This window comes from Stegostoma tigrinum, chromosome 15 (genome assembly GCF_030684315.1).
Source record: "Stegostoma tigrinum isolate sSteTig4 chromosome 15, sSteTig4.hap1, whole genome shotgun sequence".
NCBI lineage: Eukaryota > Metazoa > Chordata > Chondrichthyes > Orectolobiformes > Stegostomatidae > Stegostoma > Stegostoma tigrinum.
In genome coordinates, this window is record NC_081368.1 from 26,428,629 (window position 1) to 26,456,064 (window position 27,436).

At 41.8% G+C, this 27,436-nt stretch overlaps 1 protein-coding gene across 1 annotated transcript in view; it reads left to right on the top strand.

The window, feature by feature from the left end:
- LOC125459018 (actin-binding protein WASF3-like) overlaps positions 1-27,436 on the top strand; it is a 125,652-nt gene that overhangs the window by 64,527 nt on the left and 33,689 nt on the right. Inside the window, exons 3-5 of the mRNA XM_048544891.2 lie at positions 372-527; positions 9,865-9,999; positions 21,741-21,894. Of these exons, the coding sequence (XP_048400848.1) occupies positions 395-527; positions 9,865-9,999; positions 21,741-21,894 (422 nt within the window). The 5' untranslated portion in view covers positions 372-394. The remainder of the gene's footprint in view (positions 1-371; positions 528-9,864; positions 10,000-21,740; positions 21,895-27,436) is intronic.

The window sequence follows — 27,436 nt, forward strand, 5'->3', positions numbered from 1 at the left end:
AGCAAACCTGTTCAGTAACTGACCACCAGAGTAACCAAATTGCAAAAATAAATCTCTCAGTCTACCAAGTCAAATTTTACTCTGAGATTTGACTTATTCAGCATTACCGTCAGCTGGAATACTAATAGGTTATCATTATTGACACTCTTGTTTTATTCCAAATTTATTCATCAACTAAATGTAAAACTCTCTGCTGACATGGTAGGATTTGAAGTTACTCTTGGGATTATCGGTTTTGGTCTAAGGCTTGTTAGTTCTGTAATATAATCACTAATCTCTCATTCCTGTAAAAGACATTGGATGCATTATTTATAGTACTTTGACATAACCTTGATCCGCCTAACTTGCATATGTTGTATGTTCTGTTTCAGAGGTTTGATGTTCTGAACCAAGGATGCCGCTCATCAAGAGGATCATTGAACCTCGGCATCTGTGTCATGGAGCTTTACCAGAAGGTGTCACCAATGAGTTGGAATGTGTGACAAACAGCACGTTAGCTGCCATTATAAAGCAGCTTGGCAGTCTCAGTACGTAACCAAGACTTCATATTCACTCCATTTTCTATTAATTTTCTTGCAAGTTTAATAATTAAAAATGCATTTATGGTTGAAGTGTATGGTAGATTGGGTTTGCACTCAATGTGATGGAAATTGCCCATTCCCTGATAGCTTGAAGGACTTTGCTTACATGGTTTTGGATAGTGTCTACCAACTTCCCTCTGTAAGGATAGGCTCAGAACACATTGTGTAGGATTTGGAATAATACCACTGTGTTAATGTTAGGGGTGACCTTCCCTCCAAGATAAGGTCAGAAGTGGGGTTGTTTACTGATGATATCACAATGTTCAGCACCATTTGCTACTCCTCAGTTGCTGAAGCAGCCCATGCTCAAATGCAGAAAGATTTGGACAATATCCATGCTTGGGCTGACAATGGTAAGTAACATTTTCCCCACACAACAAAAAGAGACAGCCCAATCACAGGCCCTTGACATTCAATGGTGTTTCCTTCATTGAACGCCCAATGTCAACATCCTGGGGATTATCATTGACTAGAAACTCAAATGGACTTGCTGCACAAATACAGTAGATACAAGAGCAGGTCAGAGGCAAGTAACTCACCTCCTGACTCCCCAAAGCTTATCAACCATTCACAAGGCAAAAGTCAGGGGTGTGATGGAGTGCTCCTCACTTGCATCGATAAGTGGAGCTCCAACAACGCCAAGAAGCTTGATACCATCCAAAACAAAGCAGTCTGCTTGAGTGGCATTACATCCACAAGCACCAACACTCAATAGCAGCAGTGTGTACTACATACAGGAAACATGCAGGCATCACCTTCCAAACCCATGACCACTTCCATCTAGAAGGACAAGGGCAGTGGATACATGGATACCACCTTCAAGATCCCCTCCAAGCCATTCACCATTCTGACTTGGAAATATTTCACTGTTGCTGGGTCAAAACCCTGGATTTCCCTCTCTAATGGCATTGTGGGTCAACCCACAGCAGGAGGACTGCAATGGTTCAAGAAGGCAGCTCACCACCACCTTCTCAATGGCAACTAGGGATAGACGATAAATGCTGGCCAGCCAGTGACACCAACATCACAAATTAATTTCAAGGACTTCAGCTTTTACCACTTTAATTCCTCAGGCAATGTATGTTTAATTAGTTTGAGGCAGGATGCTCACCTGGACGTCCTCCTTGGAGTTACCAGCCAATGGAGGCCATCAGTCTGCATAGCGGCAGTGCCAGCAGCACCTTTACAAGGTCACTGCTTATTTTGCAGGTAGACTGATGAGGTACATCCTTGATATGGTCACTGCTTGTTTTGCAGGTAGGCCAAAGGATTACATCCTGGATGTGGTCACTGCTCGTTAAGCAAGTAGACCAAGGAGGTACATCCAGGATGTGGTCACTATCAGCTCTGCAGATAGGTCAAGGAGGTCCATCCGGGATGTGTCACTGCCAGTTTTACAGGTAGACCAAGGTGATACATCCGGAATGTGGTCATTGTTGGTTATGCAGGTAGGCCAATGTGTAATATCTGGGATGGGTTTCCATTGCTCAACCCCTCTTTCTTTTTTATCTTGTGTTTAAACAAGCAATCAAACCCTCTGTACTTCTTTATCAGCCCTGGCCTGCTGTTAATTCTGTATTTCTTCTTGTCTGCCTTTTCAACCCTTTTCTCTGGTATGCTTTAAAAATGCCACAATCAGTTTTTCACCCTGCTCCTAGATTCCCATGTGTTGCTCCAACTTCATTGGTTTCTTCCAACTGCATAAGGTTTTTGGTTGAGCTTTTGACTAGCCTCCTTCTCAGCCTCGCCCCACCCTGAAAAGAGTCCTGCAATTTGGTTTTGATTGTTTCAGTCAGCCTTTGAACCAAGTAATTTCAGTAATGAAATAGGTGCTTGTGCAGGATGAATCGCAATGATTCTAGGTAATGAGCAGAAACTGTGCTGGCTGCATAGAATAATGAATTATAGTGGTCGTAACAGAATTGTCAACTTGCTGCTTTTATTATTTTGTATTGTTTCGCGAATGTTAAAATATACGTCCTGAGACTTGACCCCAATGATCTCAAAAGGTAGAATATATTTAAAGTAAGATCCTATAAAACAGTAAGTGTTCTTTGCAGTACAGAATATTTGTCGAATTCCTTTAAGCAAGAAACATCTGCACTTTGATTAATATGTGAGCAATTAGGTATCAAAAGACCAGTGTTCTGCTAACTTGCGTTCTGTTGAGAGAACAGCCTTATTTTCAATGAAGATCTTAATGGGGTATGATCATGAATACCAAAAGCTTATTTATTTATGGTGACCTCACAGCTAATTCAGAGCCAAATCTGATGCTGTCCAATGTCCACATACAGAACATTTTCTGGAAGATTACGAGAAATTGTCGAATCTGATTCTCCTCCCTGTTTCTAATAAAGGCTTAATGAGGTCAGTTATAGTATTTAACTGTCATGTCTGGTGGAGATTAGTTATCATAACAAAGATCAGATTTGAATCAGCGACATTTTGGTCCATCAAAGTTTTGCCTCACGTGTTTCCATCTGACAAATATAGTTTTCCATCTATTTGCAGCATTTCTTGGATTCTGTTGGACAGATGCAGATAATTTGGTCAGTTGGCCTCCTTCCTAACTTGTTCACGTATTCTTTTTCCGTGTTGTGCATATCTCATTTCCCCTTATTTGTATCTATGCCATTTGCCACAAGTGCTCCTTATGGTAGTGAATTCCACAGCCCATCTCCTCTGTGAGGAAGTATCTCCTGTGTTCCTTATTGGGATGATTGGTGTAAATTCCATACTTATTGTCCATTTTTTGACTCCCTGTCAACTGAAAATTTTGTTACAACTAATTCTACCAACTGTCTTCATAAAACTTCCCAGAAAAAGGAATCCCAGCATGTTATGTCTATGCTTATGGGGACTTTTGCTTTGAAATTATTTATAGAGCCATAGAGGTCTACAGCACACTAAAAGGCCCTCAGCTCATTGAGTATGTGCCAGTCAAAAACTACCAGCTAACTATTCTAATCCTATTTTCTAGTGCTTGGCATGTAGCTTTCTATTCATTGGCATTGCAAGCCCACATCTGCCTCTGCCATCCTCTCAGGCAGTGAGTTCCAGATACGCACCACACTGTGGCAGAAACACAGTGAAAGGTTCATTCCTGTCTACCCTATGTATAGCTGTCATAATGTTATACATCTCAATCCCCTCTTAATGTCCTCTGTTCTGAGGAAATCAGACCAAGTTTATTCAATCTCTCCTCAAAACTAAGTCTCTCCAGCCCCCCATGCAACATCTTTGTAAGTCTCCTCTGCACCTTCTCAAGTGCGCTCGTATTCCTACTATAAAATGCATATCAGAACCGCACACAATATTCTAGCTGTGATCTATCGAACATTTTCTACAGTTTTAGCATAACCTCCCTGCTCTCAAACTCTATGCCTCAACTAATAAAGGCAAGTAACCCTTATGCCTTCTTAACCACCCCTTCATTTCTCCTTTTGAGAATCATTTCCGGTCCTCCCATTAGTGTAGCAAAATTATTTGCATTGAAATGAATGGGAAAAATCAATTCTGTAGTGCAGTTAGGTAATAACATTCATTAATTGCCTGGTTTGTCAGTTACTGTGCAAAATTATCATAATGAAGCAAAATCCTACACAGCTTGTTGGATTTGGACAAATGGACTCTTGCATCAATATTAACACAGTGATGACATTCTTTGTAATACGTGCATTTTTACTACTAGCAGCTTCCCATTCCAAGACTGTATGGAATTTCCACATCCTGCTTCATCCTTCCAAGCTTATTCTACAGATCAAGATTTATTTCCACTGTTGCAAATTATCAACCTTATCCCCAATACTGCTGAGGCCCACATCCTTGTCTTCACCTTTAGGATCATCTTGTCCATTCTTGTGGTCATTGGCCTCTTGAAATGTCTGACCTCATGTCTGAGGGTTTGACTTCTTATCCTAGTGCCCCTGGCTAGGACTGGGGAGGGAATATCATTGCTGCATCCAATCTGCTCAGCTTTGTCAGAATTTTATACATTTCAGTGAGATCCCCCCTTGTTGATATAAACTTCATGAATACATCTCCAGCCAACAGTTGCTTCTCAGAAGATAAATATGCTATCAGCCTAGTGAACATGCACTATACTGGGTGTACACCAGTTGTATTTTCTGTTGGGTAAGGAGACCAAAGCTGAATCCTAAACCCCAGTTGTGGTCTCACTAAGGCTCTGTGTACTACTCCTATACTCAAACCTCCTCACAATGAAGGCCAACGTATCAGTTGCCATCCTAACTGCTTGCTGCTGCAGGTATACTTACTTCTAGCAAATAATGTACAAAGACTCTCAGGTCTCTTCATATCTGAACATTTCCCAATCTATCACCATTAAAATAATACTCTGCTATTCTGTTTTTTTAATCAATCAAGACAATGTCTTGGTTATCCATGTTATACTGCATCTGCTATACTTTTATCCACTGACTCAACTTGTCTAAATCACCTTGAAGCCTCTTTACATCTTCCTCACCACTCACACTTCCACCTAGTTATGTGTCTTCAGCAAACTTGGAAATAGTTTGACTATTTTGACTCCCTTATCTAAATCATTGATATATATCATGAATATCTGTTGCTGAAGCATTGATCACTGTAGTACCTCACCTCTCACCTCCTTCTACTCGCAGAAAGTGATTTAACAATATTCTTTGTTTCTTATCCATTAATCAATTCTCAATCTGTGCTAGTGTGTTATCATCAATTCTACTACTTTGATTTTACCCACCAACCTCTTATATGGGACTTTATCAAAAGCTTTCTGAAAATTCACTGCTTCTCCCATATATGTACTACCAGTTATGTCCTTAAAGAAACTTGGTAGGTTTTTCAAACACTATTTCTCTTTGGTAAATCCAAGTTGACTTTGTGTAAACCCTTTGGTGTTTTCTAAATGCCCTGTCATCACATCCTTTACACATGCTATACTCCAGCATTTTCTCGACTGCTGACTTTAGGCTAACTGGTCTGAAATTCCGAGGCTTTTCCCTCCTCCCTTTTTCAAATGGGAGAATTTTATGTTCTATCCTTCAGCCTGCCAGGGGAATTGGGAGGGGATGGAGATCTCTCTCTTGTATATGTAATACCCTAGCACAATGGATGATGTTTGCAATTGTTTGAGGTTAGTCATCTCCATCCCGTTCATCACTGCAGGAGCTCATCAGGATGGTGTCCCAGTGCAAATTATTCAGCTGTCTTATCTAACAACTTTCCTATCATAAAATTAGAAGTGGGGATGTTTGCTGATGATTACACAATGCTCGGTGCCATTTATGACTCCTCAAATACTGAAGCAGTCATATGCGGCAAGTCAGGGACAACAGTCAGACTTAGACAATAAATGGCAAAAAAATTCCACACCCACCAAATGCAAAGCAATCACCTTGACTAATGAGAGAGTATTTAACCATTTCTCCTGATGTTCAATGGCAGTACCAAGACTGAATTTCTCAGTCAAAATCTGGGAGATTACCATTGGTCAGAAAACAAAACAGGTAGGTAAATATTGTGGCTACAAGAGCAGATAGCGGCTAGGAATTCCGTGGCAAGTAACTCACCTCCTGCTTTGCTATACATCTTCTGTCTGCTGACGACAAGACACAAGTCATGAGTGTGGTGAAATACTTTTGTGGAATGTGGAGGTGCCAATGTTGGACCGAGGTGAACAAGCTCAGAAATTACGCCACATCAGGTTATGGTCCTACAGAGCTATACAAAAACACAAGATTTCGGAGTGTAGCCCCTTTGTCAGGTGAAGTGAGAAAGAAGCACGCAGAACACAGAATTCATAAATCAAAGATCAAATGGCCACACAACTGATGAGGATGTATTAAACAAACCTAAAATGCCGTTCAATCTTTAAACTGTTAGAAAGTTTTAATTGATTAATATGCATATGTAAATCCTTGAATTTCTTTGAAGTTACTGCCCTGAGAAAACTGAAGGCCAGACAATGCATGTTAGGTCTGAGGCCTTGTTTAGAATCTGTGTTTTAGTTGGGAGTCAGACTGATTTTATTTCTTGAGAAGAAATTCATAAAATGCCACATTGACTGTAAATTGTGCGCTTTTTGAAAAAATAGAATGTATCTGCAAATATAAATTCGTGTGTGTCTCAGAGAGAGACCCAAGGCATGGTATACTGGTGAAACCATGCAGATACTATGACAATGGATGAATGGACACGATGCAATACTCACCAAACAGAGATGTTCCCTCCCAATAGGGGAACACTTCAGCGGTGAAAGGCATTCGGCCTCGTGTCTTAGGTAAACATGCTACAAGTTAAACTTCAGGATACAAAACCATGCAAAGTCGCCAACCATGAGGATAGCCTCAACTGGGATATTGGGTTCGTGGTGTGCTGCAGGTGACCCTACCATGCTGTACACACATGCGCGCACACACATTCTCTCTGTCAGACTGTATATGTATGAGTGTGTGTATGTGAGAATGTATAGTGTACGGGCGTCACCTATAGTGCGACACTAACCCAAGATCCCAGTTGAGGCTGTCCTCATGGTACAGAACATGGCTTTCAACCTCTGCTCGGTGACTCTGCGTTGTTGTGTATCCTGAAGTCCACCTTGGAGGATGGTTGTCCAAAGATCTATGACTGAATGTCCTTGAATGCTGAATTGGCCCTCCATTGGGAGTGAACATCCCTGTGTGGCAAGGGTTGCACGGTGTCCCTTCATGTGTCCATTTATATCATGCCACATAGTTCTCTCTCCCTCTCTTTCCCCTCTCCCTCTCTTTCCCCCCTCCCTCTCTTTCCCCCCTCCCTCTCTTTCCCCCCCTCCCTCTCTTCCCCCCTCCCTCTCTTGTCCTCTGTCCTCCTCTTCCCCCCCACAACATACATACGCACACACACACACTCTCTTTCTCTCTCCCACCATCGCTCCCCGCCCCCCACACACACACACGCACAGATATCTGTGGAGTGAATCTGTATTTGCGGATACTCTCCATATCAAAATACGCACAATTTACAGCCAGTCAATGTGGTATTTTATAAATTCCTACTTTAGAAATAAAACCAGTCTGGCTCCAAACCAAAACACAAAAGATTCAAAGCAAGGAGTCACGCTTAACATGCATTGTCTGACCTAAAATGTCACTTCTTCTTTGCACTGATAAAACCTTTGGTACTCTCTGAGCAGTGACTTGAAATAAATTAGTGGATTTACATATACATATTAATCAATTAAAACCTTCTAACTGATTAAAGATTTAGCAGCATCTTCGATTTGATTAATACATCCTCATCAGTTGTGTGACCTCTGAATCTTTTGATTTATGAATTCTGTGTGCTTCTTTCTCACTTCACCTGACAAAGGGGCTATGCCCTGAAAGCTGGTGTTTTCAAATAAAACTGTTGGGTTGTAACCTGATGTGGCATGATTTCTGTACTTTTCTGGATGATTGCAGCTCTAAGGATGCACTGGAAGCTACACACCGTCCAAGGCCAAAGAAGCCTGCATGATCGACATCCTATCCACCACTTTGAACATTCGCTCCTTTCAACACCGTGCACAGTGGTAAATGTGTACCATTTACAAGGTGCACTGCAGGAAACTGCAAAGTACTGTCAGCAGTGGCTTCCAAATCTGACTTCTGTCACCTAAAAGGACTAGGGCAATGGATTCGCAGCAACACCACCACTTGCAAGTTTCTCTCCATTCTACAATGAAACTATATCACCATTCCTTCACTGTCGCAGGGTGAGTATCCTGGAACTTCCTAACGAATGGGTGGGTGTCCCAACACCGCACTGACTGTAGCAGTTTGAGAATTCGGCTCAGCACCAACTTCTCAAGGGCAGCCAAGGAGGATCAACACATGGTGGCCTTGGCAACGACATACATATCCCCTGAAATATCCCTTTAAAAAGAATTGTTCTTAGAATTTCTGTCTTAGGTCAGACATATGCAGAGTAGCTTAAATGGAGCTGTTCAGAAATTAGTGGATATTTCCTGAGAAATGCCTGAGCTGGTGAGGAAGAAATTTACTGATCTTTAGTTGTCAAAGTATTTTACACATTTTGCTTGGCTTTACAAGTGCTCCTTTGAGATTGTTAATAAAGCTGAAGTGACAGAAGACTGTGCTTTGAAGTGTCCTGAAGTGCTTCAGAAAAGCATCTTGAAACAAATTACAATGCTGACCCATGCAATCAGTTACAAGGTCAGATGACTAAAAGCATGGGCAATGTTTTAGGGAGTAATAGAAGAAAAATAAGGTAGAGAGATGGATAGTTCAGGGAGGGCATTCAGAAGCTTGGCATGCAGCTAATGATGTAGTCACCGATGGTATAGAAATCTTGGGGATGCTCAAGTAGCTGAAATTAGCAGAGTACCAATGTTCAGAAGAATAGTGGGACTGGTGAATGTTACAGAGATTGGGAGATGCCACACTATTGAGATTTGCACTGTGCTTTTTAACTGGGTGCACATGTAGGTTGAGCATGAAGGTATGAGTAAATGGTCGAAGACACTGACTGAAAAGTTTTGAATGAGCTCAGGTTTATGGAGGGCAGCCAGCAGGAATGTTTTAAATTAACCAAGTGTGGAAGTAATATAGGTTTTGGCAGCTGAAGAGCTGAGTTGGGCAGAGACGAGCAATGTTACAGTTGTCACAAAACAGAAGTTGCTGGAAAAGCTTGGCAAGTCTGGCAGCAGCTGTGCAAAAAAATCAGAGTTAATGTTCCGCGTCCTGTGACCCTTCCTCAGAACTGGGGAATAGTCATTGGACCCAAAACTTTCTGATGAAGAGTTACCGGATCCAAAACTTTCTGAAGGGTTACTGGACCTGAAATATTAACTCTGCTTTTTCTTCACAGGTACTGCCAGATCTGCTGAGCTTTTCCAGCAGCTTCTGTTTTTGTTCCTGATTTACAGCACCCTCAGTTCTTCCTGTTTTTAATGTTGCATTCCCCCTCGTGTCACTTATGAAATGAACAGTTGGATGTAAGGAAATGTTTAGGGATGGGGTCAGAAACCTCCATGCTCTGGACAATGTGCTTTCTTGCTCTAATTTATCAATTTACAAATTTAAGCATTGACCTCAGCAACACAGCATCAAAATCTTGCCATTTACAGTAAACTGTGTCTCAGCATCAAAAAAAACTGCAGTTATACCTTTGTCACCGACAGTTTCTTCTCAACATACAGATTGCATATTAAGTTGTCTGTTTTTCATTAAACTGAAGCATTCAAAATGGATGCCTGGACAGTGTTTCTAACTGGCATATTTCATCTTCTCCCTAACAGGCAGACATGCTGAAGATATATTTGGCGAACTCTTTAATGAAGCTAACAATTTCTGTATGCGAGTTAATTGTCTTCAGGAGAGAATTGATTGTTTGGCAATTAAAGTCACTCAACTGGACTCCACTGTGGAGGAAGGTGAGTGAACTGGGAAAGTGGCGTACAGACTGATGCAAACTAGAAAACACTTGTACTGAATTGTGTCGGCAGGGTTTTGTGCTGTGCACTATGTTTGTGTGTTGGCCAATGAGATTAGTGAGATTGCACGTGGCAAAAAGGCATGAAGAGAAATGAAGAAGCTCTGAAAAATTATTAGAAAGCACAATTGAGAGTATAAAGAAAGGAAACTTTTATTCATACTAGGCCTGAAAAGTTCTCTTTGGCAATACTATTTCGAAACTTTTCAGACTAAATTGCTAATTATGTTTATAGACTTAATTCTGCATACAAAGATGGATTTGGATGAAGAAGAGCGTGGAGCTGATGGAACACAGCAAACCAGGCAGCACCAAAGGAGGAGGAAAGTTGATGTTTTGAGTCAGGACCCTTCTACAGAAATGAAGAAGAAGGATCCCAACCCGAAATGTCAACTTTGCTGCTCCTCTGCTGCTGCCTGGAGTGCTGTGTTCCTACAGCTCCACACTCTGTTATCTCTGACTCCAGCATCTGCAGCTCTTACCACTCTTTGAATGATAAAGTTTCTTTTCCCATTTGATCTCAGTCTTTTAAAATACAAACTCTATTGACATTTCACAAAATAGTTTCATTTAAACAGAGTGAGTAAAGAATTGAAGAACACATGTTAGGAACTTGTCACAACACATTTTGGCATACATCTGTATTCATTTGTGATTGCACAATGGCCAACCTTCAAAGTGCACAGATAATAAACTGTGAGGCTGGATGAACACAGCAGGCCAAGCAGCATCTCAGGAGCACAAAAGCTGACGTTTCGGGCCAAGACCCTTCATCAGAGAGGGGGATGGGGAGAGGGTTCTGAAATAGAGGGAGAGAGGGGGAGGCGGACCGAAGATGGAGAGAAAACAAGATAGGTGGAGAGGAGAATATAAGTGGGGAGGTGGGGAGGGGCTAGGTCAGTCCAGGGAAGACGGACAGGTCAAGGAGGTGGGATGAGGTTGGTAAGTAGGAAATGGAGGTGCGGCTTGAGGTGGGAGGAAGGGCTGGGTGAGAGGAAGAACAGGTTAGGGAGGCAGAGACAGGTTGGACTGGTTTTGGGATGCAGTGGGGGGAGGGGACGAACTGGGCTGGTTTTGTGATGCGGTGGGGGAAGGGGAGATTTTGAAACTGGTGAAACCCCACCTCTTCCTCCGTTACATTGACTGTATCGGTGCCGCCTCTTGCTCCCCAGAGGAGCTCGAACAGTTCATCCACTTCACCAACACCTTCCACCCCAACCTCAAGTTCACCTGGGCCATCTCCAGCACATCCCTCACCTTCCTGGACCTCTCAGTCTCCATCTCAGGCAACCAGCTAGAAACTGATGTCCATTTCAAGCCCACCGACTCCCACAGCTACCTAGAATACACCTCCTCCCACCCACCCTCCTGCAAAAATTCCATCCCCTATTCCCAAATCCTCCGCCTCTGCCGCATCTGCTCCCACGATAAGACATTCCACTCCCGCACATCCCAGATGTCCAAGTTTTTCAAGGACCGCAACTATCCCCCCACAGTGGTTGAGAACGCCCTTGACTGCGTCTCCCGCATTTCCTGCAACACATCCCTCACACCCCGCCCCCGCCACAACCGCCCAAAGAGAATCCCCCTCGTTCTCACACACCACCCCACCAACCTCCGGATACAACGCATCATCCTCTGACACTTCCGCTATCTACAATCCGACCCCACCACCCAAGACATTTTTCCATCCCCACCCTTGTCTGCCTTCCGGAGACACCACTCTCTCCGTGACTCCCTTGTTCGCTCCACACTGCCCTTCAAGCCCACCACACCTGGCACCTTCCCCTGCAACCGCAGGAAGTGCTACACTTGCCCCCACACCTCCTCTCTCACTCCCATCCCAGGACCCAAGATGGCTTTCCATATTAAGCAGAGGTTCACCTGCACATCTGCCAATGTGGTATACTGTATCCATTGTACCCGGTGTGGCTACCTCTACATTGGGGAAACCAAGCGGAGGCTTGGGGACCACTTTGCAGAACACCTCCGCTTGGTTTGCAATAAACAACTGCACCTCCCAGTCGCGAACCATTTTAACTCCCCCTCCCATTCTTCAGATGACATGTCCATCATGGGCCTCCTGCAGTGCCACAATGCTGCCACCCGAAGGTTGCAGGAGCAGCAACTCATATTCCGTTTGGGAACCCTGCAGCCCAATGGTATTAATGTGGACTTCAGCAGCTTCAAAATCTCCCCTCCCCCCAGCGCGTCCCAAAACCAGCCCAGCCTATCTCTACCTCCCTAACCTGTTCTTCCTCTCACCCAGCCCTTCCTCCCACATCAAGCCGCACCTCCATTTCCTACTTACTAACCTCATCCCACCTCCTTGACCTGTCCGTCTTCCCTGGACTGACATATCCCCTCCCTACCTCCCCACCTATACTCTCCTCTCCACCTATCTTGTTTTCACTCCCTCTTTAGCCCGCCTCCCTATTTATTCCAGAACCTTCACCCCATCCCCCTCTCTGATGAAGGGTCTAGGCCCAAAACGTCAGCTTTTGTGCTCCTGAGATGCTGCTTGGCCTGCTGTGTTCATCCAGCTTCACACTTTATTGTCTTGGATTCTCCAGCATCTGCAGTTCCCATTATCTCGAGTGCACAGATTAGACTTGTTTTGTAAAATGACAAGTTAAGACCATAAGACATAGGAGTGGAAGTGAGGCCATTCGGCCCATCAAACCACTCCCCCATTTAAATCATGGCAGATGGGCATTTCAACACCACTTCCCTGCACTCTGCCCCTAGCCCTTGATTCCTTTTGAGATCAAGAATTTGTCGATCTCTGCTTTGAAGGCATCCAACGTCCCGGCCTCCACTGCACTCTGCGGTAATGAATTCCACAAGCCTACCACTCTCTGGCTGAAGAAATGTCGTCTTATTTCAGTTTTAAATATACCCCCTCTAATTTTAAGGCTGTGCCCACGGGTCCTAGTCTCCCTGCCTAACAGAAACAACTTCCTAGTGCCCACCCCTTTTAAACCATACAATATCTTGTAAGTTTCTATTAGATCTCCCCTCAACCTTCTAAACTCTAATGAGTACAATCCCAGGATCTTTAGCCGTTCATCATACGTTAAACCTACCATTCCAGGGATCATCCGTGTGAATCACTGCTGGACACGCTCCAGGGCTAGTATGTCCTTCCTGAGGTGTGGGGCCCAAAATTGGACACAGTATTCTAAATGGGGCCTAACTAGTGCCTTATAAAGCCTCAGAAGCACATCGCTGCTTTTATATTCCAACCCTCTTGAGATAAACGACAACATTACATTCGCTTTCTTAATTACAGACTCTACTTGCAAGTTAACCTTTAGAGAATCCTGGACCAACACTCCCAGATCCCTTTGCACTTCTGATTTGCGAATTTTCTCACCATTTAGAAAATAGTCCATGCCTGTATTCTTTTTTCCAAAGTGCAAAACCTGACATTTACTCACATTGAATTTCATCAGCCATTTCCTGGACCACACTCCTAAACTGTCTAAATCTTTCTACAGCTTCCCCACCTCCTCAGTGCTCCCTGCCTGTCCACCTATCTTCATATCATCGGAAAACTTCGCCAGAAATGCCCCCAGTCCCTTCATCCAGATCGTTAATATATATGGTGAACAGCTGTGGCCCCAACACTGAACCCTGCGGGACACCGCTTGTCACCGGTTGCCATTCTGAAAAAGAGCCTTTTATCCCAACTCTCTGCCTTCTGTCAGACAGCCAATCCTCAATCCAAGCCAGTAGCTCACCTCGAACACCATGGGCCCTCACCTTGCTCAGAAGCCTCCTGTGAGGCACTGTATCAAAGGCCTTTTGGAAGTCTAGATAGATAACATCCACTGGATTTCCCTGGTCTAACATACTTGTTACCTCTTCAAAGAATTCTAACAGGTTTGTCAGGCATGACCTCCCCTTACTAAATCCATGCTGACTTGTTTTAATCTGACCCTGCACTTCCAAGAATTTAGAAATCTCATCCTTGACAATGGATTCCAGAATTTTACCAACTACCAAGGTTAGGCTAATCGGCCTATAATTTTCCATCTTTTGCCTTGATCCTTTCTTAAACAAGGGATTTACAACAGCAATTTTGCAATCATCTGGGACTTTCCCTGCCTCCACTGACTTTTGAAAGATCACGACCAAAGCCTCTGCTATTCCCTCAGCCACCTCCCTCAGAACTCTAGGATGTAGCCCATCGGGGCCAGGAGATTTATCAATTTTTAGACCCTTTAGCTTTTCTAGTGCCTTCTCTTTTGTAATGCCTACCGTACTCAACTCTGCCCCCTGGCTCTCCCTAATTGTTGGCATACTACTCATGTCTTCCACTGTGAAGACTGACGCTAAGTACTTATTAAGTTCTTCAGCTATTTCCTTATCTCCCATCACTAGCCTTCCAGCATCAATTTGGAGCGGCCCAATATCTACTTTTGCCTGTCGTTTGTTTCTTATGTATTGAAAGAAGCTTTTACTATCATTTCTAATATTACTAGCTCGCCTACCATCATATTTGATCCTCTCCTTCCTTATTGCTCTTTTTGTTATCCTCTGTCTGTTTTTGTAGCCTTCCCAATCTTCTGATTTCCCAGTGCTCTTGGCCACTTTATAGGCTGTCTGTTTTTCTTTGATATATTTCCTGACTTCCTTTGTCAGCCATGGCTGTCTAATCCCACCCTGGATAATCTTTCTTTTCTTTGAGATGAACCTCTGTACTGTGAGCTCAATTACACCCTGAATCTCCTGCCATTGTTGCTCTACTGTCCCTGCTAGGCTCTGCTTCCAGTTGATTTTCGTCAGTTCCTCTCTCATGCCCCTGTAATTACCTTTATTTAACTGTAACACCATTACATCCGATTTTGCCTTCTCTCTTTCAAACTGCAGACTGAACTCTACCATATTATGATCGCTGCCTCCTAAGTGTTCCCTTACTTTAAGGTCTTTTATAAAGTCTGGCTCATTACATAGCACTAAGTCCAGAATAGCCTGCTCCCTTGTGGGCTCCATCACAAGCTGTTCCAAAAAGCCATCCTGCAAACATTCCATGAATTCTCTTTCTTTGAATCCACCAGCAACATTATTCACCCAATCCACCTGCATATTGAAGTCCCCCATGATCACCGTGACTTTATGACCCGTGAACCTATTACATTTACAGAAACCTATTTGTATTCTTTCCTTTAACAATCAGAACTCGTTGCTTACTCCTACTGTACTGACTTTGGGGAGCAATTATTGCTGTGACAAATTTATAAATGTGATCTTACCTTCACTATAACTGGTGAATGGCAAGAACTCTGTTTAGAAATCAACATAATCTCAAATCTTCGCTTGGCAGCTAAGATAATATCAAAGTAAATCAACTGACTTTGTGTAAAATTGTAGTGGTCTTTGGCTCTGGACCAGAGGGATCAAATTGCAACATGGGAAACTGTGAACTTGAGCATTACCAATGTTTTTGTCATGTGCCAGCACCAAAAGTAATGAAAATATGTCTACCATCTGCATACGGTCTGACCTACCTTGTTGGCTCTTCATGCCCTCCAATGTACAAACAAGGAAAACCTTTACAGGTTCAAAAAGCTAACCTTTCACCATTTTCCATTTCCTTGAAGATAACATTTGGGTCAAAAATCTTGCACAATGTTGATGAAAATTTCAATGTGCAATTATGACTTAATCAAGAAAACAATAAAAATCAAGTTCATGTTTTGCTTATTTCTCAGAACAAGATCTTTCAAAATTGAGATTGTTAAATTAAATATTTCAAAATGATATTGTCTCACTGATTCATGTTGTTTAATATGATTTTTAACACTGAAATGTCACTGCTGTGAACGGTCTTTTTCCTGCAGCCCTATAACATGACTGCTGCATTTTGGGTCCTTTCAAGCCATCTTTGCATAGTTTATTTCTATATGTACATCCTCAAGTTCTACAGTTCTCCAGGGTTAAATTCCAACTCCATACTTTGGAGACTGCCAATGATTGCCACGATGCCTACACAAACATTTGACAATACGCTCAGGAAAATAAATCACAGCTTGATCTCATATAGCACTTTTAATGTGGCAAGGTGCTACTCAGAGGCACGATTGTACAATATAAAGGATTTAATGTATCTTTATTTTGGTATGAGGTACAATCTGGATTTTTCTACCACCTTTATAGCAAACGAAAACTTCAAGGCACTTAAGAGATCACAGATATCTGTGGTAGTGGGTAGGTGGTGGATAATGATACTGCCTCTAACAACGAGACCAGCTAAAATAGGAGGTTAACGTTTAGACTGAGATTCTGCCTTCAAGCTTGATCCCTCTTGGTATCCTTACCTTCATTTTAAAAAGCCCTGGTTAAGGACCTACGTATGGCTATCTGTGTAGGTGAAAAGAAGGATGGTATGCAGAGTCCCAATCCTGAAGAACTTGAGATTACGATGGCACTCTAAGGCTCGAGGAAGTAACAGAATTGGAAAGAGGAAGGTCATGAAGGGTTTAAACATGCAAATGAAAATTTTAAATTGGAGTCATTGGACTATTCCGAGCCGAGAGGACACCAAGGTCAAGAATGATAGGCCAAAGAGACTTGGCGCAGGATAGGATATATGTATTAACTTTTAACATGGACAAGTTTATGGTGGATGAAGAATAGGTGGTAGGTTTGCGAATATTGGAATAGTCAGGTTTAAGGATGACAAAAGCATATATTACTGTTCAACAGAAAATGGGCTGATGTGTGAATGCAAGCAAACAGAGTTATGGAAATGGAAGTAGACATGAGTTGTTATTAGACGCTCAGATGTTCAACAGCAGATTGAAAAAGACGAAGTTTGGTCATACTGTTCTTCACTTGTCTAGTTGAGGAGAAGGATGAAAGCAGGACAAAGAGTATAGAGTTTGTATCAGGGGTGAAAGATGATGGCTTTGATTTTCCTGGTTTTACGAGGAGGAAATTGTGTGTGATCCAAGAAAAATTATGTTACGGTGACTGACAGTTCCGTGTCATCAGCACACATGATTAAACTGACATACATGTCAGAGTGAAATCAGAGAGCAAAGGGTAGTGGAGATATGAACTTTTCTCCTGAAACGTTTGTAGGTGCTGGAATGATTGAAACTTTCAAAATTGAAGTCCATGTTTTTTTTTGGTTTGGTATGGTACAAAGATGTGGATCTAAAAGTAGTAAATGGAGCTGAGTACAGGTTTGAACTGAATGTAGAACAGGCTTGAGGGGCACAAGGCACTGCCTCTTCTGATTTTTCTACTTTCCCATGTGATACTGACTGCTCGTAGTTAACACAGCTGGTGTTAGACCATTTTGAAAAGGGGCTAGCTGCAGCAGGTGTTTTACAGATTTCTATTGGAAGTCACATGTGAAAGTAATATCCTGCCTAGGAGCCATGTGTGGTTTGCAGCATCATGATGTGTCACAGGGGAGATCCACAGATGTCCTGCGCTGTGGGGCTTTCCTTTTGATCATGGTTTGACTGTTCAAAAGCAAATATCTCCCACCTTTCCTTCATTTTGGAAACAGCAGCCAGCACACCCCAGCAGCAACAGTGAAAGTGAATTTGCCCTAGGTGATGCTTCCTCCGCAGTTTCCACCAGATATACAGTTGGTGTGTTGTAATACTGAGTAGCCTAGTATATCTTTCTAGCTCTATACTTCTCCTTACAAATGCATTTGTGCCGGTGCACTCCCCCACAGCTTGTTAACACGAGGATATTAGAAAGCATTTATCCTCAGCTAAAAAGAACAATATGTAAAATGAGCCCTCCCTGAGGATGTATATGGGTGAACAATTAATTTTCTTATTATATCAACTGGTATGTTAAACCTGTAGCCTCTGCTGATTTCCTGTAAACTAAGTGTGCTTGGGTATTACCTGATTTATATATTTTATGTACGTGTATTATTTAATGAGGCCTGGTTCCACTTCTTGCTGGGCTTGGCACTGACTACAGGCCCCTGCCACATCTTCCCTGCCCTCTTGTTTCTTGCGGTTACTGGACTGTTGCATCTAGTGGAGGTGGGGGAAGGTGGTCAGCATAAAGGCTGGGTCCAGCTTTATCTTAATTAGTTAAGCAGCAAAGATAACTGAAATTTCTATCTTGGGCACAACAGCTCATCAGGTTTTCACACTTCTTTTTAGAGGGATGAAGAAGGCTGATCAATGGACGCTTAGCAGTACACCTGAAAAGCGCTCAGAGATGTTCACTTCAGTAATTGAGAACATTTTCTATGTGGTAATGTTTTTAAAAATATAAAAATGGAAATGGCCAAAACGGAGTGATTATGTCAGAACCAGGAGAGAGGAAAGGTTTCCAAAACTTTTCCTGGTAACTGGAAAAAAATACCTTTGTAGAGAAGAAGACAATGTCAGGGGAGGAGGAGGAGAGAGATAGAAAATAGCTAATCTACTCAGCAACTAGAGGAATGAGTAACTTGTTAGATGGTTTAAATCTCATTTTGATGAGGTAATGAACGCCAATTGGAAGAAGAGAAGAATGAGCAAAGATATTCAAGCAAGTGATAGATAAATATTTAGAATTTAAAGGCAGCAAGTGGTATGGGGAGAAAAAAGGAATATGACATTTAGGTAGATAATGAACCCTGGTAATATTGAATGGTAGAGCAGGCTTGAAGAGTCAAATAACCTACCCTCCTCCGATTTTCTGTGTTTCTATAGTTCTAAGATGGTGTAAACCACAGGAAGATCTCAGAGAAAGAAAATGAATGAAAAAGTGCATGCAGTCTAAAGTGCAGAGATTAAGTTGAAAACAAAATGATGTAGATCTGACAGTTCTGCAAAGAATTGAAAGAGAGAAAGATGTTGAAGGGAGGAACAGAACCTAATTAAATTTGAAAATCAAAATGTCATGGATTCTGGAAATCTGAAACATAGAGAATGCTAGAGAAACTCAGCAGGTGTGGCACGTTCTATGAAGAGAGAAACAGCGATAACGTTTCAATTCTGGTATGACTTCTTCAGAACTAATTAAACTTACCTTTTTCAGATCTTGCCTGATGCACATATTTCTAGAATCTCAGCCTCTTTTTTCAGATGTTCAGCTTTCACAGATCTTCCTTTCCATTTATCCCCTTTGATTTATTGCCATTTCCATTCCCCTCCCAGAAATGGCAACATGGAAGAGATTTTGTTCTGTTCATGACCATGATTTTCATTTGTCTAATTTGTTCACTCTTATCTCTTCTTGATAATCTCAAACAACAGAATGCATCCACCATTTCCTGTTTATTAACTCTTGTTTAAGATATAATTTGTCTGCCATTTTTGCCATTTTCCTTGTATGGGCCTTTCCAGTGTTTTTAGTTCCAGGAGTGCTAAATTAGACACACCCTCAAAGTCTTACAGACGAAAATGCAGGGAGCGAAGTCACTTTGTATTGTCTGCTGATCAGATTAACTGCCCGTGTTCATCGTGCTGTTTGTTAGCTGCATTCATCAGCAACAGGTCTGAAACCAAAACATCCCAGCATTCCTTAAAGTTAAGGAAGGTGCAGTGTGGCTGGAGCCGTTGCTGAGACTCATGTAGGAGCTCAATATTCCTTGGGCACGACCGAAGAAAAGCACGGAATGGGAGAAAGCAAATTCTTGAGAGTTTCCAACACTCTGCTGCAGGGCTTGCTGGAGGATGTGAAAATGAGAAAATAGATGCCCTTTCCTTTAATAGTCAGTGCATTGAGTATAGGTGTTGGGAGGTTATTTTGTGGCTGTATAGGACCTTGGTTAGGCTCCTTTTGGAATTCCGATCTCCCTGCTACAGGAAGGATGTTGTTAAACTTGAAAGGGGTCAGAAAAGATTTACAAGGATGTTGCCAGGGTTGAATAGTTTGAGCTGTACAGAGAGGCTGAATAGGCTGGAGCTATTTTCTGTCGAGTTTCGGAGGCTGAGGTTTATAAAATGATGGGGGGCATAGATAGGGTAGATAGACAAGGTCTTTTCCCTGCGCTGGGGGAATCCAAAACTAGAGGGCATAGGTTAATGGTGAGAGGGAAAAGATTTAAAAGGGACCAAAGGGGCAGTTTTTTCATGCAGAGGGTGGCGTGTATCAAATGAGCTGCCAGGGAAAGTGATGGACGCTCGTACAATTACAACATGTAAAGGCTTCTGAAAGGGTGTATGAATAGGAAGGGTTTAGAGAGATAGGGGCCAAATGCTGGCAAATGGAACTAGATTAATTATGGATAGCTGGTCGACATGGACGAGTTGGACCAATGTGTCTGTTTCTGTGCTGTTCATCTCTATGAATGTGTGACTCTAGAACAAGCAGTGAAAAGATTAGAGAGGGCTCTAGGAACCCTTTCATTATCTCATCAGAATGAGATTTAAACCATCTAATAATTCCTTGCAAGTTATTCATTACACTGCCCTCTGGTTGCTGAATAGATTATCTGTTTTCTCTCTTTTTACATCCCTTTCCTTGACATTTTCTTCTACCCTTCAAAAGTTTTTTTTAGTCAATGCCAGGAATCTAGCCCTGAGCTTTGGGAAGAAGTACCACAAGAATTTCAGTGACTGTATCCTAGCTAGCTTGGCTGAATGAACTGAGCAGCTTTCTGCTGCTGTGGAACCATTTGATAGGTCTTCAGCTGGCATATCCTACCAGCACCACACCAATGAAATAATAGAATACTGCAGATATTGAAATTCGGAAATAAAAACAGAAAATGCTGGACATACTCAGCAGATCAGGCAATATCTGTGGAGAGAGAAACAGTATTAATGTTTCAGTTCAATGACCTGTCATCAGAACTGGGAAAAGTTAAAGATATGGTAGATTTTGAGCAAGGTGTAGATGGGACAATGTCAGAAAGAAAGGCCTTGATAGGGTGGCCATAAGAGCTCAGAGCAGAAATAGGCCATTCATTTCACCAAGTGTGCTCTTCCATTTAATGAGATCTGGTGATCCTCAACTTCAGTCTCCTGCCCTTTTCCAATAACCCTACCTTACTGTTTAAAAATCTGTCCCACCCTTGAGTATACTCCCCAGCCCTCTCTGGTTAAGAATTCCACAGTTTCACTGTTTTCTGAGAGAAGTAATTCTTCCTCATCTCTGTCTTGTATGGCAACCCAGTCTGAAAATATGCTCTCTGATCCTAGACCCTTCCACAAAGGGAAACAATCTTTTTGCATCTAACCTGACAATTCTCCTAAGAATCTTATATGTTTTAAGAAGGTTTCCTCTCATTCTTCTAAACTCCAAAGATGCCATTCAACCTCGTCTTATAAGATAATCCCTCCAGACCTGGGAATCAGCCTGCCGAACTGTCTCTGGAATTTTCTAAATCCGGGGCATTATTACTCAGAAAGTCAAAGATCTGCATAGAGAAGAAAGTAGGGAGCAAAGAAATTGGCAGAAAGTGATTGGAGGGGAAGAAATTATTGAGTAGAATCTTTGGAGTTCTCCCAACCCATAAAGAGAACAGTGACCACTGGTGCTGTTGAATCATCACAGTATCTGTTTGTATTGAACATTCACTGGTAATGAGAACTTCAACATGTGTCCTTAAAATTAGTGCAACAGAATAAGTGAGAATATTTAAGAGGGACATTTGAACAGAAATAAGTTGTGCTTGAAAATAACGTTTCACCTTTCTAGTAAATCATCAGTTGAATAAAGGTGAATTTAGTATTTCAATAACCATCTGTTTGTTTTTGTTTGTAGTCTCACTTCAGGATATCAACATGAGGAAAGCATTTAAGAGTTCAACAACACAAGATCAGCAGGTGGTTTCACGGAATACTATTCCAAATCCAGTTTTGGAAATGTTCCAGCAATGTGACAAACCACCACCTCTCAACATCCTGACACCATACAGGTAAGATTTTATTTAGCGCTTGAAAATACACTCAAATCTGTGTAATATGCTGGAGGAGAAAATTGATTTCCCCAACATTTTTCTTTATAAGCAAATCAAATTATTTTCCAGTAGGTTTTGTGAATTTTTGTACAGGTATCAAAGTGACCTTATCAGCATGTAGTGTGGCCTAGTCAGACATCACTCAGACATGATAAAAAGCAAAACTTTCTCTACAGAACAGTGGCCCCATTATTTATGGAAAGAAGAATGACTTATGGTTGCCATATGGTGATCATGGAGTCCAGTCGAATTTTTCTGTTTCCCAGCTGGCCAGTTTGAGCATTTGGTTAGATGTCCCATGAGGAAACCATTGGTAGAAAATGGCGGCTCAGATCCAGAGTGGAAAGATGGAGATGGGAAAAGATCATGAGCGATTGGAAGGAGAGCTGCCTCCAGGAAAACCATTACAGATGGGTTTGCAATGCAGGGGATTCATTGGTGTTAATTGTGGTGTGTTGCATCATGGGACAGTGATGGGGTCCTGGAAAGGGGGAGCTGAGACATATTGTGGAGGGTTGTTGGATCACAGATAGGTTTGGGAAGTAAATTTCCGGTTGCTGAGCAGGAGGTGGGGACTGATTGTGGGATTGATTAATGGTGTATTGTACAGGGCTGTAGAGGATTCAATTGTGTGAAGGATAGCAGATCACCACAGGCTGGTGTTGAGGGCACAGGGAAGTACTGGTATTCCTCTTGGCCCACAGGCAATGTTGGAAAAGTGTTTATCTGTTGGATCTAACATACAAAATACTGCAAATGCTGGAAATCTGAAATTAAAAATGGAAAGTGCTGGAGCAACTCAGCAAGTCTGGCAGGATCTGTGGAGAGAGAAACAGAATTAACTGTTTGAGTCCAGCCTGACTTAAATACTGAAGAAGAATCATATTAGATACTATGTTAACTGTGTCTTTACACAGTTGTTGTCAGACATGCTGAGTTGCTCCTGCAATTACTGTTTCTATAATCTATTGGATCTGCTAGTTCTTAACCTCCTTGAACAGCTTGACATCCTGGGTCTTGGGAAACTCAGCCTGTGGCTATTTATTACAAATGTCCATTAAAATCTAAGGTACAGTGCCTTATTAACTTACTGTATGTCAGCATGCTTTCTGCTGAGTCCGAAGATTGTGGGTTCGATTCTCACTTTAAGACGAGATCGTTGTCACAGCTGTGATCTTTTGGTTAAAGACATTAAACAGAGACCCACCTACCTTTGCAGATGGAAGTAAAAGACTACATAGGATTTTTTTGAAGAAAAGGATAGTTATCTCCCGTGCCTTCAACAATATTTATTCCTCACTCAACTTCATAAGCGATTATCTGTTCATTCGCACGTTGCTGTTTTGTGGAAAATTGCTGTGCCTAAATTAGTTGCCATTTTCCTACATGACGACAGTGACTGCCTTTTAAAAATACCTTATGTACAGTAAACTGGTTTGGGACTTCTGTTGTCCTTAAAGGTGATATTTAAATGTAGGTCTTTCTTCTTGCTGAATTTAAATTATTGACACGTGAGCAGGTTACTTACTGTTCCAACCCAACAAATTGAGAATGGGCTCATTCAGAGCAGGACTGAGATTAATTGTGATGGTAGCCTTAGAATTTCACCCAGACTGAGAGTAAAAATAGCCGAATTGGTACAGGATGATATTTTTCTCTCCTTTATTTATTTATCATTCTTGTAACCTGACTGACACTATAACTTAGTGTGAAATTAAGCAATTTTATGCTTTGTGCCTAAACCCACTGGACTGATGACTGCTCTTTCAATAGGAATACAGCTTGGATGAGACCATTTAACTCCAAACCATTTAGCCTCTAGAATCCTAAACTGCTTCTATTGACATGCCTTGCTTCAACAATGCTGCATTGTTCTCTGCTTCAAACATGGATCCATTTTTTCTTAAAGAATGCAATATTATAAGCCTCCTGATAAAGTATTCTGTACAATAACAGCTCTAAAGAATTTTTTCTAACTTCTCAATTTTGTAATGATGCTTTTGAATTGATGGCTTTATACCGATCTCCTACTATCCATAGGACATAGAACAGCACAGCACAAGAAAGGGTCCTTTGACCCAAGATGTTGTGCTGAACGTGACACCAGATTATACTAATCCCTTCTGTCTGTCCCTGGTCCATCTCTGAGCATTTTTTGCATATTCATATGCTTATCTCAAAATCCCTTCAACGCTACTATTGTATCTGCCTCCACCATCACCCCGGCAGCGCCTTCCAGAGTCCTCCTACTCTCTGTTTTTTTGAAAAAAACTTGCCCCTCACATCACGTTTGAACTTTCTCCCTCTCACCTTAAATGCACGCCCCTTAGTTTTAGACATTTCAACTCTGGGAAAATGATTCTGACCATCAACCCTATCTATGCATCTCATAATTTGACAGACTTCTATCAAGTCTGCCCTCAGTTTCTGCCACTCTAGAGAAAGCAACCTGAGGTTTTCTAACCTTTTCTTATAGCTCCTGCTCTCTAATCCAGACAGTATCCTGGTAAACCTCTCCTACTTCTTCTTCAAAGCCTCCACATCCTTCCTGTAATGTGGCAACTAGAATTGAATGCAGTACTCTAAGTGTGGCCTAACCAAATTCTTATAAAGCCGCAACATGACATCCTGACTCTTGCACTGAATTCCCTGACCAATAAAGACAAGCATACCATATGTCTTTTTTTACCGCCCTTTCTACATGTGTGGCCACTTTCACAGAGTCTGTCATAGTTTTAAAACCCTGGATGAAATCTCCTCTTTGTTCTAATGGAAAAGGCTGTACTACCTCCAATCAGTCATATTTAAAATTTGCCACCTTGGCATCATCCAGATGAATTTATATGTCTAATTCTTACAGTTTAAATGTCCCTTCTGTGATGGAGATCCAAAACTGCATCAGTGCAGGACTAATCTTACTTCCTTCAGGATCTGCATAGTTGGAAAGGCCAGTTTTATCTCAGCAAAATATACTGAATAGAAATGTAAAGGTGATTCGCCCCTCTTATATCTCTCAATCTTCATGTATTATGTACTCATTTATGGACTGCGAGCTTGGCTCACTCTTGAGAAGGTGATGGTGAGCCACCTTCTTAAACCACTTACTCCATATGGTGTGGGTACACCCAAAGTGCTGCAGCCTTGCTCCATAGGAGACATCAGGTTACTCCTTACAGCAAGGTGTTTTGATCTAATGTCCTGCCTCCGATAGGACAGTTCACTCATTCTCATCTCATTTATTCATTGTCTCTGTCTCTGAAGTCTGCAAATTATTTTGTGGACATTTCTGCTCAGTATTTCTAATATTTTCTGTTTTTACTTATTGTAGATCTATGATTTAATTTTCTCTGCAGTTCTTTCTACATTCAAACATTTTTGTTTGTAAGTGTTATACTACCTGTACTAGTAAATGTAGTAGAATAATGAAGTTCTAAGTAAGGGATAACTTATTCATCGATTAAATTGAAATAAACTTCTGTTTATAGAAAAGGATTAAAGTGAGGTGTTAACTTTATACATAGCTGAACAAGTTGAGGAGAACAATAAATGATAGAATGGAGTAAGTCAATTTTGTTAGCTTTGGAGATATGATTTAGGAAATATAAGTTAGGTTGCGTGGGATCCAGGGAAAGCTAGCTAATAGAATTCAAAATTGATTTGATGGTAGAAAGTAGAGGGTGATGTTTGAGGGTTGTTTCTCAGATTGGAGGCCTCTGACTGGTGGTGTGCTACTGTGGTTGGTGCTGGGACCTTTGTTATTTGTTTTTTACATAAATGAGCTGGATGTGAATATACAAGGCATGATTAGTAAGTTTGCGGATGATACAAATGTTGATAGTGAAGAAGGTTACCAAAAGTTACAGAGGGATCTTGATCAGATAGGGAAGTGGGCTGAGGGTTGGCTAATGCAGTTCAATGCAGATAAGTGTGAAGTGTTGCATTTTGGAAAGTCAAACCAAAGTAGGAATTATACAGTAAATGATATGGTCCTGAGGAGTGTTGTGGAACAGAGGGACCTAGGAGTACAAATACATTGTCCATTGAAAGCGGAGTCACAGATAGACAGGGTGGTGAAGAACATATTTAGCATGTTGACCTTCATTAGTCGAGGTATTGAGTAAAGGAGTTGGGATGTTATGTCACAGTTGTATAAGTCATTGATGAGGCTGTGCTTCGAGTATTGTGTGCGGTTTTGGTCACTCTGTTATAGGAAAGACATAATTAAACTGGAAAGTATACAAAGAAAATTTATGAGGATGTTGCCAGGACTAGTAAACCTGCGTTATAGTGAGAGATTGGCCAGGATATGACTTTATTCCTTGGAACATAGCAGAATGAGGGTTGATCTTATTGAGGTGTGTAAAATCATGAGGGGCATAAATAGGATGAATACATATAGTCTTTTTTTCCCAGGGATGGGCAATTGAAAACTAGAGGGCATAGGTTTAAGGCAAGAGGAGATAGATTTGAGAAGGACCTGAGGGGCAACTTCTTCATGCAGAGATTTGTGCGTGTACGGAATAGGCTTCCGGAGGAAGTGAAGCAGGTACAGTAGCAACATTAGAAAACATGTGAATGGGTATGTGGATAAGAAGGGTTTAGAGGGATATGGACCGTATGCAGGCAGTTGGAACTAGCTGAGAGGGCACCATGGTCAGTATGGACCAGTTTGGGCTGAAGGGCCTGTTTCCATGCTATATTATCCTATGACTCAAAGTATTATGTGGAGTTTAAGTCTACTTTGTACTGCTACAACTTAGGACATCCAAATAGAATGAGTTTCAAAGCTAGTATAGAAGATAGAAAAGTACAGCACAGTACAGGCCCTTCGGTCCAAGATGTTGTACCGACTTATTATCCTACTCTAGGATCAAACTACCCGGCATACCCTAAATTTTACTATCATTCGTGTGCCTATCCAAGAGTCACTTAAATGTCCCTAATGTATCTGACTCGATTACCACCGCTGACAGCACATTCCACGCACCCACCACACTCTGTGTAAAGAACCTGCCTCTGATGTCTCCCCTATACATTCCTCCAAACTCCTTAAAATTATGCCCTCTCATAATAATCATTTTCACCCTGGAAGAAATTCTCTGGCTATCCATTTTATTTATGCCTTTCATTACCTTGGATATCTCGATCAAGTCACCTCGTATCCTTCTTTGCTCCAATGTGAAAAGCCCTAGCTCCCTCAACCTTTCCTCATAAGGCCTGACCTAGTCCAGGCAGCATCCTGGTAAATCTCCCCAGCACTATCTCTAAAGCTTCCACATCCTTCCTATAATGAGGCGACCAGAACTGAGCACAATATTCCAAGTGTGGTCTAAACAGGGTTTTATAGAGCTGCAGCGTAACCTCGTGGCTCTTAAACTCAATTCCTCTTCCAATGAAAGGCAACACATCATATGTCTTCTTAACAACCCTATCAACTTGGGTAACAGCTTTGAGGGATCTATGGATGTAGACCTCCAAGATTCCTGCCATTAACCCTGTA